Source organism: Mirounga angustirostris, unplaced genomic scaffold, assembly GCF_029215605.1.
Source record: "Mirounga angustirostris isolate CCGP_5_RB_7025 unplaced genomic scaffold, mMirAng1.0.hap1 SCAF_1, whole genome shotgun sequence".
In the NCBI taxonomy this organism is placed as follows: domain Eukaryota; kingdom Metazoa; phylum Chordata; class Mammalia; order Carnivora; family Phocidae; genus Mirounga; species Mirounga angustirostris.
In genome coordinates this window covers 70,612,483-70,624,378 of record NW_026991709.1, presented here as the reverse complement: position 1 = coordinate 70,624,378, position 11,896 = coordinate 70,612,483, and the positions used below count along the sequence as shown (strand labels likewise).

The following is an 11,896-nucleotide window of genomic DNA, read 5'->3' as shown; positions in this document are numbered from 1 at the left end:
CTGGTTGAGGGCACGAAGCAAGGGCGCACGCCCAGCTCGCTCGCGGTTCCTCTCGGCCCCGGATGTGACTGTTTGGCTGAGGCGCCCCGCGCCCAACGCTACGTGGGATTGGGCGCCCACGGGTGAGGTCATCACGAGGCGCCGAGGAGGGAAGCGGGAAGCGCAGGTATGAGGCTGGCCCCTGTGGCTTTGTGGCTGTCCTCTGGTGCCTTTTCCTCTTTTTGATCTAGTGCTCTCGCGTCGGCCTTCTTGGGCCCCTTTCCCTGTGTCATGTCTCTGCTTCAGACTCCAACCTAACGCATGAAATTTCCCTCTCTTTGCTAGCCAGTTCCTAGCTCCGCCACCTTCGGCTTGAATTGGATCTTCTTCCTTTACTTTCGGCAGCTGAGGTCGTCTTCTCCTGGTCAGACCCTTTTGTTCTTTATTGGTAGTGGTACTTAATCAGAACATGTGTCCTAGCGTGTATTCGGCAAGTAAGGTCGTCATTTGAATCACCCCCACCCCCCGCCCAAATGTTTGGATAGCCTAAAAGTGCCGTGTAATTGCTGATTAAGTACTGCATTTTTTGGACAAAATGTAGCCTTTCCCATTCTTTCCTACTAACCCGATTAGTGGGCGGATCAAGGCAGCGTGTTTTTATATAATTAGACATTCCAATAGGGAGAATGATGTGAAGGCTGTAATTATAGATGATTTCTGGGAAGAGAAAGAATTTAAGCATTATTTGGTCATACTGCGTTTTCCTAGGTGGCCAAAAGTTTTCTGACAGCCTTTAAAGAATGCTTAGTGAGAGAAAATACTAACCATCATGTGAACAAGGCACTGGTAGGGTCCTTTACTCGGGTTTTATATAATTTTCAAAACAACTCTGAGATAATTATAGGGTTCACAGATTTCCTTAGTAGTTAACTCCACTGTCTTGCCTTTACGTAGTAAGAGATCTTTCCAGTAGTTCCCCTGCCGTGTATAATACATTTCTAGTTCTCCATTAAAAACAACAGCAACTATCTTCTCTACTCTCTGGTAAATGGTGTTTGGTTATTATTTGCTAGTTCCTTCTTCCCAGATGTTTTTTTCTCCCAGCTTAGTAACCCAGATTCTTTCCTTACTAGTGCTGATGCCACAGGCCTTCAATCATTTTGGTTGCTATCCAGCTTCTCCACATCAAGACCAACTTTGGAAAACCCAAACATGTGAAGAAAAGTTGACTTATACTTACTATAGTGATAATGATTACCTTATATTATTTGAATGGTAGTGTAATCTCAGGCTAGGGAGTTTTATTATTCATTTTTCAACTTTCAACTATAGGACATCCAAGGAAGGAGGTCTAGGTTTGTCTGAGAAGGCACTTAAATTTCTTTTAAATCTTTTTTTAATTTTTTTTTTTTAAGTAGGCTCCATGCTCGGTGTGGAGCCCAATGCAAGGCTTGAACTCACCACGCTGAGATGAAGACATGAGCTGAGATCAAGAGTCGGATGCGTAACCGACTGAGCCACTCAGGTGCCCTGGAAAAGATTTTCTTTATGACTAGGTCCTTTTCTTTCTACAGATCACCCTCCTGACCTTGCCCCTCCCCCTTGCACTTTGACTGTTCAGAATTTCCATCTTTGCCCTCCACCCTTTCTAAAACTGCTCTCAAGATACCCCACCCTTCGCTGCCCACTCCATGATCTCATTAGGTGTTGAAGGAAACTATTATCTAATTAGAGTAATTCACAGTAGGACATGATTAATTGCTGTTTAGACATTACCCTTTAGACGTTGCCTATGAGAAGTTTGTTGACCTGATACCTGAATATGGAGATAATGGCACTTACCTATTTCTGGTAGGCTTTCCAGTCCCAGTAGGAGAAAAACAAGAAACAGTGGCTTGACAACTCATTTCTGAAAGATTGTTTTCATTTAACCCAGATTCAATTACATTTTTTTTCCCACTGCCTTCTACCACAGCAGTCTGTTGTTTAATAGTTTTTCATGGTGGTCTTTGGGTATGTTTTAAGTAATAACAATTTTAATTTTGTAGACTAAACATGTGATTTGGGGGGCTCTGGTTGACTCAATGATTAATAGTCTGCATAAGATAATAGGTCTCCATTTTTATTTTTCTGACTAGGTTGGTGATCAGTAAATATTATCCATGTGATGCAGAGATTAGAAGTTTAATTTGTTTAAGAGGTGAAGGTAGAGCTGACCTTGTTCTTGTGAGATTAATAGATACTACTGGTTCCATTATGGAAAATTTTATGGGAACAGTGTTGTTATTTATAATAGTTCGTTTAAGTACAAAATCCATTTATTGTCTCACACTTTGGGGTGAGCTTAACCAAATGTGTCTTTAAAATTGAATTAATCTTTTCCATTAAAAAAAATTATATTCAGAAGAAAATACTAAAACTTTGTCTGCCAGTCAGCATTTACTTAGGTCCCCTGTGGGTAGATAATGTGATGGAGAAACAGAAGTACAAGAAACCCTATTTCATTCTCGTCTTAGATAAAACCTAAAATCCCAGTAGGGATCCAAAACCTCTATGCATACAAAATCCTAAAGCTGTAGAGGGCAGACTTCAGGACTTTAAAGTTGATTTCACTGTAGAAAAACTAAAACTAATGTAGGAAATAAATGATCAGATCTCTAAAGAAAGGAGTTAAAATTATTTGTAACTTAAGTGGCTTTTTCAATGGTTACTACAAACTTCGTATTTTAAGGTAGTATATTATCTATATTATATGACAAGTCAGTAGTCACCACAGATGGCAGTCCCTAGGCCTAAATATTGTTAATACCTTTCATTTTAAATTGTGCTAAGTGTCCTTTTTTCTTGGTTTATCTTGAACATTTGGCAAAAGTCTTTTTTATGGTAGAAAATTAACTACTATTTCATTACTTGTCAGCAAAAATCCAACCACCAGAGTTCCCTGTCTTTACCTCTCTCTGAGTCATTTCCTCTCCAGACCTCTCCTTTAAAACTTACTTGCTTCAGTCTCGAAATTAGTTTCCTCTGTATTCTAATTCAGTGCTTCTGCTGAAATAAAGTATATTTTTGTCTTTCCCATTTTGTTGTCTTTATGAAAATTGCTGTATATGATTTTGTGACCATGTTTCTGTTACTCCCCCACCCCTCTGTTACTTTGATTACTGAAAGATTAGAGGTTTTTTTAGCAGTCTAGTTCGTTATTTTGTGTATGTGTAAGTGCCTAAAAATGGGAGGAAATAAGCTTTGTGTCGGGAATAGAAACTTTAGGCAGGTTGCCAGTATTTTAAATTATTTTTCAAAACAATATTAGGAAATTTATCTGCAATTGGATTGAATTCAGGTATCATATCTGAAAATATGAAAGCAACTATGGCAGTTTCTCACTAGAGAAATTCTCCCTTGGCTTGTGAAATGAAACATTAAATTTGTTCAGGTAGATTTGCTTGCTTCCTTTTGTCTGAACAGTTAGAGTTATATAAATTGCCCTTATTTCCTTTTTTTGCTTTACCCAACAGACAGTTGAGGCAGGGTAGAATTATGTGGCAATTTCATTGTATAAGTCTGGGATGCCTAGTATATCAGGAAGTCTAAATTTTGTACATAAGTACGTAAGTACATGAGTACAATAAGTACTGTTAAGTATAAGTGGGTAATAAGGTAATTAAAAATGTGTGAGTAGGGGCGCCTGGGTGGCTCAGTCGTTAAGTGTCTGCCTTTGGCTTGGGTCACAATCCCAGGGTCCTGGGATTGCGCCCCGCGTCGGGCTCCCTGCTCGACAGGAAGCCTGCTTCTCCCTCTTCCACTCCCTCTGCTTGTGTTCCCTCTCTCACTGTCTCTCTGTCAAATAATAAATAAAATCTTAAAAAAAAAAAAATGTGAGTGTGGGGTGCCTGGCTAACTTAGTCAGTAGAGCATGTGACTCTTGATCTCAGGGTTGTGAATTTGAGCCCCATGTTGGGTCTAGAGATAAATAAATAAACTTCAAAAAATAATAAAAATACCTGAGTACATTTAAAAGCTGTAATGAATTATTTGTGGCTTTTGGTTATTTTCTGCACTTTCAGAGAATACTAACAAGTTAAAAACTATTGTCAAGTGGAATTGTTAGAAAATGGTCTTCGTATTTAAAAGTTTGGGATCCCTTTACATTGGATCCCATGTACAAATCCTAAGGACCAGATGACTTTGATCAAATTATTTAACATTTCTGAAACTCAAGTTTTATCTTTAAAATGGAATAATACTAAACAGAAGGGTTGTGTTGAGAATAAAGTTAAATAATGTACTGAATTAGTCTCTGGTGGTAAAACCCAAGGATCTACATTTTTAACCAAATCCCTGGATGATTATTGGTGTAGTATTCTCAAATTTTAGTGTACATCAGCATCACCCAGAGGACTTCTTAAAACACATGGCTGGGCCCCAACCCCAGCATTTCTGATTCAGTTGGTCCAGGGTGGTATTGGGCAATTTATATTTATAAGTTCCTAGGTGATGCTGCTGGTCTGGAGGCCAAACTTGGAGCATCACTGGTGTAGATCTATGATGCCGCTTTGACCAGCCTAATAAAAATAGGAAAAGTGAGGGGCATCTGACTGGCTCAGTCAATGGAGCATGCGACTTTTGATCTTAGGGTTGTGGGTTTGAGCCCCACTTTGGGTGTAGAGATTACTTTAAAAAATAAATCTTAAAAAAAAAAAATAGAGGGTGCCTGGGTGGCTCAGTCGTTAAGCGTCTGCCTTCGGCTCAGGTCATGATCTCAGGGTCCTGGGATCGAGCCCCGCCTTGGGCTCTCTGCTCCGCAGGAAGCCTGCTTCTCCCTCTCCCACTCCACCTGCTTGTGTTCCCTCTTTCGCTGTGTCTCTCTCTGTCAAATAAATAAAATCTTTTTTTTTTTTAAAGATTTTATTTATTTATTTGAGACAGACAGAATGAGAGAGAGAGAGCACATGAGAGAGGGGAGGGTCCGAGGGAGAAGCAGGCTCCCTGCCGAGCAGGGAGCCCGATGCGGGACTCGATCCAGGGACTCCAGGATCATGACCTGAGCCGAAGGCAGTCGCTTAACCAACTGAGCCACCCAGGCGCCCCAAATAAATAAAATCTTAAAAAAAAAAAAAAAGGGACGCCTGGGTGGCTCAGTCAGTTAAGCGTCTGCCTTCGGCTCAGGTCATGAACCCAGTGCCCTGGGATCCAGCCCTGCATTGGGCTCCCTGCTCAGTGTTGGAAGCCTGCTTCTCCCTCTCCCACTCCTACTGCTTGTGTTCCTTCTCTTGCTGTGTCTCTCTCTGTCAGATAAATGAATAAAATCTTAAAAAAAAACCTATTTATGCATGTGCCAGCCAGGTACCCCACAATCCTGTGTCCAACTAAGCTTTTGTAGACTTGATCTTCAAATGTCTTTTTTAAAATTAAGTTTTTTTTAGATATCTTTTAAAAATATTTAAATGAAATACTGCGTATTGCATTAGTCTGCTACCATCAGGTTCATAAATAAGAGATTATAGTTTTTCCCCCCTCCTCTTCACAGAGTCTCCTGGGCCATAATGGCAGTCAAGTGGACTGGTGGACATTCTTCTCCTATTCTCTGCCTGAATGCAAGTCAGGAAGGATTAGTGGCTTCTGGAGCAGAGAGCGGTGATCTCATGGCCTGGGGTGAAGATGGGACTCCTTTAGGACATACACGCTTCCAAGGGGCTGATGATGTTACCAGTGTCTTATTCTCTCCCTCCTGCCCCACCAAGCTCTATGCATCACATGGAGAAACCATTAGCTTACTGGATGTCAGATCCCTCAAAGGTTCCTTGGACCATTTTCATGTGAATGAAGAAGAAATCAATTGTCTCTCATTGAATGAAACTGAAAACCTGCTGGCTTCTGCTGATGACTCCGGGGCAATTAAAATCCTAGACTTGGAAAATAAGAAAGTTAGCAGATCACTGAAGAGACATTCCAATATCTGTTCCTCTGTAGCTTTTCGGCCTCAAAGGCCTCAGAGCCTGGTATCCTGTGGACTGGATATGCAGGTAATGCTTTGCAGAGAGTACTTGGGTAATTTCTAAATGAGTTTGGTAACGATCGGATTACTGATCAGGCTAAATATATCTTTGCATTTTCTGTTCTCTACTGACATGTCTTTTCTATGTATGAATCATAAGCCTTACTTCTACTGCATGTTTAATGCTAACTTGACAAAGCCTAGTAGGTTTCATTCACAAAGTAATCATTTATCCTTTAGCCTTCCTTTCTCTATGCTTAAAAGTGATAAACTCTGGAATTTGAATATTTGATTTTAATATCTTTAAACAAAAGAGCATGCTGAAGGCAGACGTTATCACCCACTCTCTACAAACTCTGTTTTGTTTTTGTGGGGGTTTTTTTGTTTGTTTGTTTTAATGAGGGACTGGGATTTTTTCTTTAAAATTCTGTGGTACATCAATTGAAGTATTGTGTATTGGTGATCAAGGTCAGAGCACTGCATTCAATGAGTTTTAAAAGGAACATCACAAATAGACCAAATGCAGAGGAAAGGCATCAGGAGAGTTAGATATATCTAGAAACTCCATTTTGTGGGGGAAATGGAAGTGTTTAATTCTTGGTTTTCATGAGAGAAAAAAGTGGAATGTGCTAGTCTAAACAGAAGTCCTAGGGAAGCAGAGTTTGTTTTTTTGTTTAAGATTTTATTTATTTGAGAGAGAGCGAGAGAGCACGAGCAGCGGGGAGAGGGAGAAGCAGGCTCTCTGCCGAGCAGGGAGCCCAACATGGGACTCGATTCCAGGACCCTGGGATCATGACCCGAGCCAAAGGCAGACGCTTAACTGACTGAGCCACCCAGGCACCCCCAGATTTTAGCTTAATAAAGGAGAGCTTTCAGATAGCTTGAACTTTCCCATAGCAGATGTACTTGCTCTTAAAAGTAAATCTTGTATCACTGGAGTGAGAACGATCATGGCTTCTCTTTGGTGAGCACTTAGTACTTGCCAGTGCTTTACATATATTGGTTTTCACTCTAGTCGCACCCTGATACTCACTCTTTCTTTTTTAGAAATGAGACTGGGGTTTGAAATAAGTGTCCACATAGCTGCCTGAATTGAGATTCCGAACTTCAGTCTCTCTGGCTCCAAAGCCTGTATGTTTTTTCTGTGACGCCAGCAGTGCCAGGCAGGATATCATGAGTAATGTAGTAGAAGAAGTTCTTGGTTTGGGAACAGGTGACTCCTAGAAAGAGAACCATTGTCGACTCATGACCTCTGTGCCCTGCACTGTTCTAGGCATTTAATCTACATTCTTAACTGTGTATCTTTCAAGAGTATGATTCCATTAATAGCATCAAAGATTTGTCTTTCTGCCTTTTCGGCCAGCAGTATTTACTACTCCCTTCTCTACCCTCTTCACCCCCTCATCAGTTAGAAATAAACGAGGCTGGTTGTTGCTGTTTTCATAATGACTGCTGTTACCCTCCCCCAGACTACTGGTATTTAGTAGGCAGAACCAGGGGCTGTCTTATGATGATTTCAGCGCTGGGACAGTCCCGAAACAATAAAAAATTGTCTTACCAAAAATGTGTATAGTTCCTCTACTGAGACTCATTCTACACTTGAGGTGCACAATGATCCTATGACTTGTAAACTCCTTTTCCACTCGTAGGTCTTGACCAAGCCCTTACAAACCTGCATTTTCTACCCTCGTGGTATAACCTGCCTACTTGCTTGTGCAGAAAGACCTAACACATCCAGGTGGATATCTGTTTTAGTAGACAGATTGTACAGTGTCTCTTTGACTAGTCATTCTTTTATCCTTAACCTATACCAGTTGTCAGTCACTGGTTCATTAACTTAGGCATGGTACTTCTCAGATTAGTAAGAAATGGGCATCCAGAATTTATCATTTTGCCTCCAGTTCTAGGAAAGATGATAGAGTGGCAGACAGCTGCTAGAGAACAGTAGAGGATATAAATATTTTGTGAGAAGGAGATTTAGATTACATAATTGATTTGACTCCCAAGACTTGCTAAAAATTCACTGTAGATTAATTTCTTTATTGGGTTGTGCTGTAACAACAGTGGTAAGACAGCACAACTATGCCTTTAGGAAATTACTTTCCTTCACTGAAGTTGAAACTGTAATATCTTCCACAATTTACTTCTTAAAACCTGGTTATCCAGTATGATTCTAAACTTTAAGGGGACGCCTGGGTGGCTTAGTCGGTTAAGCATCTGCCTTCAGCTCAGGTCATGATCCCAGGTCAGGTCCTGGAATCGAGTCCCACATCGGGCTCCCTGCTCGGTGGGGAGCCTGCTTCTCTCCCTGCTTGTGCTCTCTCTTTCTCTCTGACAAGTAAATAAAATAAAATATTTTAAAAATAAAAAAATGAACTTTAAGAACAGCCAGCCTATGGAAGGGTCCAAGAATATAGGTATAGTAGTAGAAGGGAATTCTTATAAGATTAATTTGGGGAGCGCTTTCTCTCTGAACAAATATTTTATCTCAAAGCAGGAATTGAATTATTGCCACACACAGTGTACCTATCTTTGTTATTACAGAAATTATAGAAATTATATTCTTCAATCTAGATAGGTTTAAATAATTAAGCAAAGCACACTTGGAGGGGCAGGGACCTTAAAGTGATTTATTAAGACATTTGAGACTGCTTAATTTTTTTTTTAAGATTTTATTTATTTGAGAGAGAGAGAGAGTGCAAGCATGAATTGGGGGAGGGGCAGAGGCAGAGGGAGAAGGAGACTCCCCGCTGAGCAGGGAGGCCAATGCAGGGCCTGATCCCAGGACCCTGGGATCATGACCTGAGCCGAAGGCAGACACATAACTGACTGAGACGCTTAACCAGGTACCCGAGACTGCTTAATTTTTATTAAGTAGCTATAAGATATGTGTGTAAAGTATAAGAATAAAATTAAATAAATACATCAGTGGCCATCACTCAAATATAGTTTTCTCTCGTAAAGACCTTTGGAAATTTAAGACCATCATATATTTCTGTGGCATACACATTGATTTTTTTTGCCCTTCCTTTCCACATCTGAAAATAAATGGTTCAAAGGTTAGTTATTCTTTCCGGAGTTTGAAAGATCACTAGTACCAACACTTAAGGATCAGGATGGTAGAAGAGGCTTTTTTTCCTTGAAGATGATTCTCCTGTGTGGAAAGAAATGTTTTTGTGGTGAGAAAAATTCCTAAGCAGGGTCACTTGGATGTGATTGCATTCACTTCTGAACACTTGCCAGTTTTCCACTTTCTCCCCCTCTGACATATTTTAGGACCATATACCTCAAACTTTTGTATTCGTTTCTCAGTATCTCTTGCTTTCTTGCTTAGGGTGATACCGCTTGAACCACTGGTTGAGAAATTGTAAAACATTGTAGAATCTTTGGCAGTTAGGAAGAGTAAAGTGGTATAGAGAATGTCCAGGCAAGAACAGTCTGGGAATCTTCAGTACTTGGAAATGATTCTTGGATTGGTAGAATCTGGGATGACTGTTAACACATTTAGATGATTTCAGTAAATACAAAAAAATGTTGAATCTGCTGAAAACACTTTGGGTGTAGACATTAGCAAAGATGAATTGAATCTCAGGGCTCCTGGCTGGCTTAGCAGTGGAGTATGTGACTCTTGATCTTGGGGTCATGAGTTCAAGCCCCACATTGGGCATGGAATCTACTTAAAATTTTTTAAAAAGAAGAATTAAATCTCAAACTGACAAGCTAGTAGTATATGTTAGTTAGTAGTGTAGAAATTAAATATGGGAAAGAGAGAAGCAGGCTGGAATAGTTAGGAAAGCCTTCTTAGAGGGATAGAGAGGTAAGCCCCTAAAATGGGTAATTTAGGTAGTGTGAAAGGAAAGAGAAAGTATTCCAGATTTCATTTATTTAATTGACAGGCTTTTTGACTTGAAACCGGCATAGACTAAAATTAATAAATTTCATAATCTTCAGGGCTCTTGAATGGCTTAGTTGGTTAAGTGTCTGCCTTCAACTCAAGTCATGATCCCAGGGTCAAGCCCCACATTGGACTCCCTGCTTTGCGGGGAGCCTGCTTCTTCCTCTCCCTCTGCTGCTCCCCCTGCTTGTGCTCTCTGTCAAATAAATAAATGAAATATTTAAAAATAAGATAAATTTCATAGTCTTCTATTTTACTTGCAGAGATGAGGGTACAATGACTTAAAGAAACTTAAGAATGTGGATTACACTTTAATGGGGTTGTTAATCAGAAGTTATTTAGGATCTTGTTCTCTAAATTCTACCTTACTGCCCATTGGCATCCTAGTTTTGGCACCAGGGTAGCATTCCACTGGCATATTGTGGTGCCATATGAACTTTTAAAAATTTAATATTGTTGGGGCACCTGGGTGGCTCAGTTGTTAAGCGTCTACTTTCGGTTCAGGTCATGATCCCAGGGTCCTGGGATCGAGCCCTGCATCGGGCTCCCTGCTCGGTGGGAAGCCTGCTTCTCCCTCTCCCACTCCCCTTGCTTGTGTTCCCTTTCTCGCTGTCTCTCTCTCTCTGTCAAATAAATAAATAAATAAATAAAATCTTTTAAAGAAAGAAAATAAAAATTTAATATTGCTGGAACTGTGTCATAGTAATTATTGTCAGACTACTTTGATGACTTTATTAGAAGTGGAGTAAGCATAATAGTTGAGCAAAATGGCTAAACCTCTGTTTGACTATGTAACTTCCTCTTATTTAAAGGTAATGCTGTGGAACCTTCATAAAGCACGGCCACTCTGGATTACAAATTTGCAGGAAGATGAAACAGAAGAGATGGAAAGCCCACAATCACCTGGTCAGCTTTTAAACCCTGCTTTAGCCCACTCTGTGTCTGTGGCATCATGTGGCAATATTTTTAGCTGTGGTGCAGAAGATGGTAAGGTTCGAATCTTTAGGGTGATGGGAGTTAAGTGTGAACAAGAACTGGGATTTAAGGGCCATTCTTTGGGAGTATCCCAGGTCTGCTTTTTGCCAGAATCCTATTTGCTGCTTACTGGAGGGAATGATGGGAAGATAATGTTGTGGGATGTAAGCAGTGAAGTTGAAAAAAAACAGAAGAGTCCTACAAAACCTACTCACAGGAAGAAAACTAAAAGAGCAGCTTATACCAAGCAGGGTGGAAGCACTCATGCTCCAGTAGCAGATGAAGAAGAACATGGCAAAATTTTACCAAAGCTAAGTATTGAACATGGAGAAAAGGTGAACTGGCTCCTGAGTACAAGAATAAAGGGATACCAAAATATATTAGTAGCTGATCAAACTAGTTGTATATCTGTATATCCCTTAAAAGAATTTTAAATCCAATAAAATTATTTGAAAAACTGCAGCAACTTTTTATAGGTTAAAAAAAATCCTGATTCTTCATTCTTGTCATTCTTAATGTTTGTCATATGTGGAATAGTACTGTTCCATCGTATAAATTATAAGGCATTTGGGTAATACTTTATATAGTAAATGACATATTAAAATTTGAGGGAAGAGAACTAATATTCACTGAGTAATGGCCATATACCAGCCATTTTACAGGTTTCATTTCTTCTTCCAAATCCGTGATGTGGGTGATTTCCCTCATTTTATTGCTACAGTAATCGAGACTCAAAGATATTAAGTAACAAAGAATGAGGAAGATTGCAGGCATGATTACTTACCTGGAAAGGATTGTGGTTGTCTTGTCAAGCCTCCTGCTTCAGGGAAGCCCACATGTGATCTATTCCAAATGTAGTCACCACATTAGTTATAACTGGTTATTTCCGATCCTAGGATGTCATAAGGAGTCTTACCAAGTTGGAAGAGGAAACCTGTTCTTGCTTGTTCTGTGTTAAGCCCAGAAGGCTTTGCTGACAATTACTTTTTGTTGTTTCTGAGAAAAGGGCTTCAGGGTCAAATCAGCTTTAGGATATTATGCAGTAATCCAAG

At 40.0% G+C, this 11,896-nt stretch overlaps 1 protein-coding gene across 3 annotated transcripts; it reads left to right on the top strand.

Annotated features, from left to right (window-relative positions):
• The first annotated feature begins 18 nt into the window (after positions 1–18).
• WDR53 (WD repeat domain 53) lies at positions 19–11,561 on the top strand. 3 transcript variants are annotated; one of them, XM_064576384.1, is made up of 4 exons: positions 52–166; positions 1,398–1,504; positions 5,507–6,002; positions 10,682–11,561. In XM_064576384.1, exons 3-4 carry the CDS (start codon positions 5,523–5,525, stop codon positions 11,276–11,278), a joined length of 1,077 nt encoding a protein of 358 aa, XP_064432454.1. In that variant the 5' UTR covers positions 52–166; positions 1,398–1,504; positions 5,507–5,522; the 3' UTR covers positions 11,279–11,561. The 3 variants fall into 3 exon arrangements, with proteins under 3 accessions (XP_045759045.1, XP_064432454.1, XP_064432423.1); XM_064576353.1 differs by having other exon boundaries at positions 120–166; positions 1,395–1,504; XM_045903089.3 differs by lacking the exon at positions 1,398–1,504 and having other exon boundaries at positions 19–166; positions 10,682–11,559.
• The last annotated feature ends 335 nt before the right edge of the window (positions 11,562–11,896 follow it).

Bases quoted from the DNA above. Each gene is read 5' to 3' on its own strand.
- WDR53 (XM_064576384.1), top strand. From the start codon at position 5,523: ATGGCAGTCAAGTGGACTGGTGGACATTCTTCTCCTATTCTCTGCCTG. The intron at 6,003-10,681 runs GTAATGCTTTGC...TCTTATTTAAAG, and splicing joins CCTGTGGACTGGATATGCAG to GTAATGCTGTGGAACCTTCA.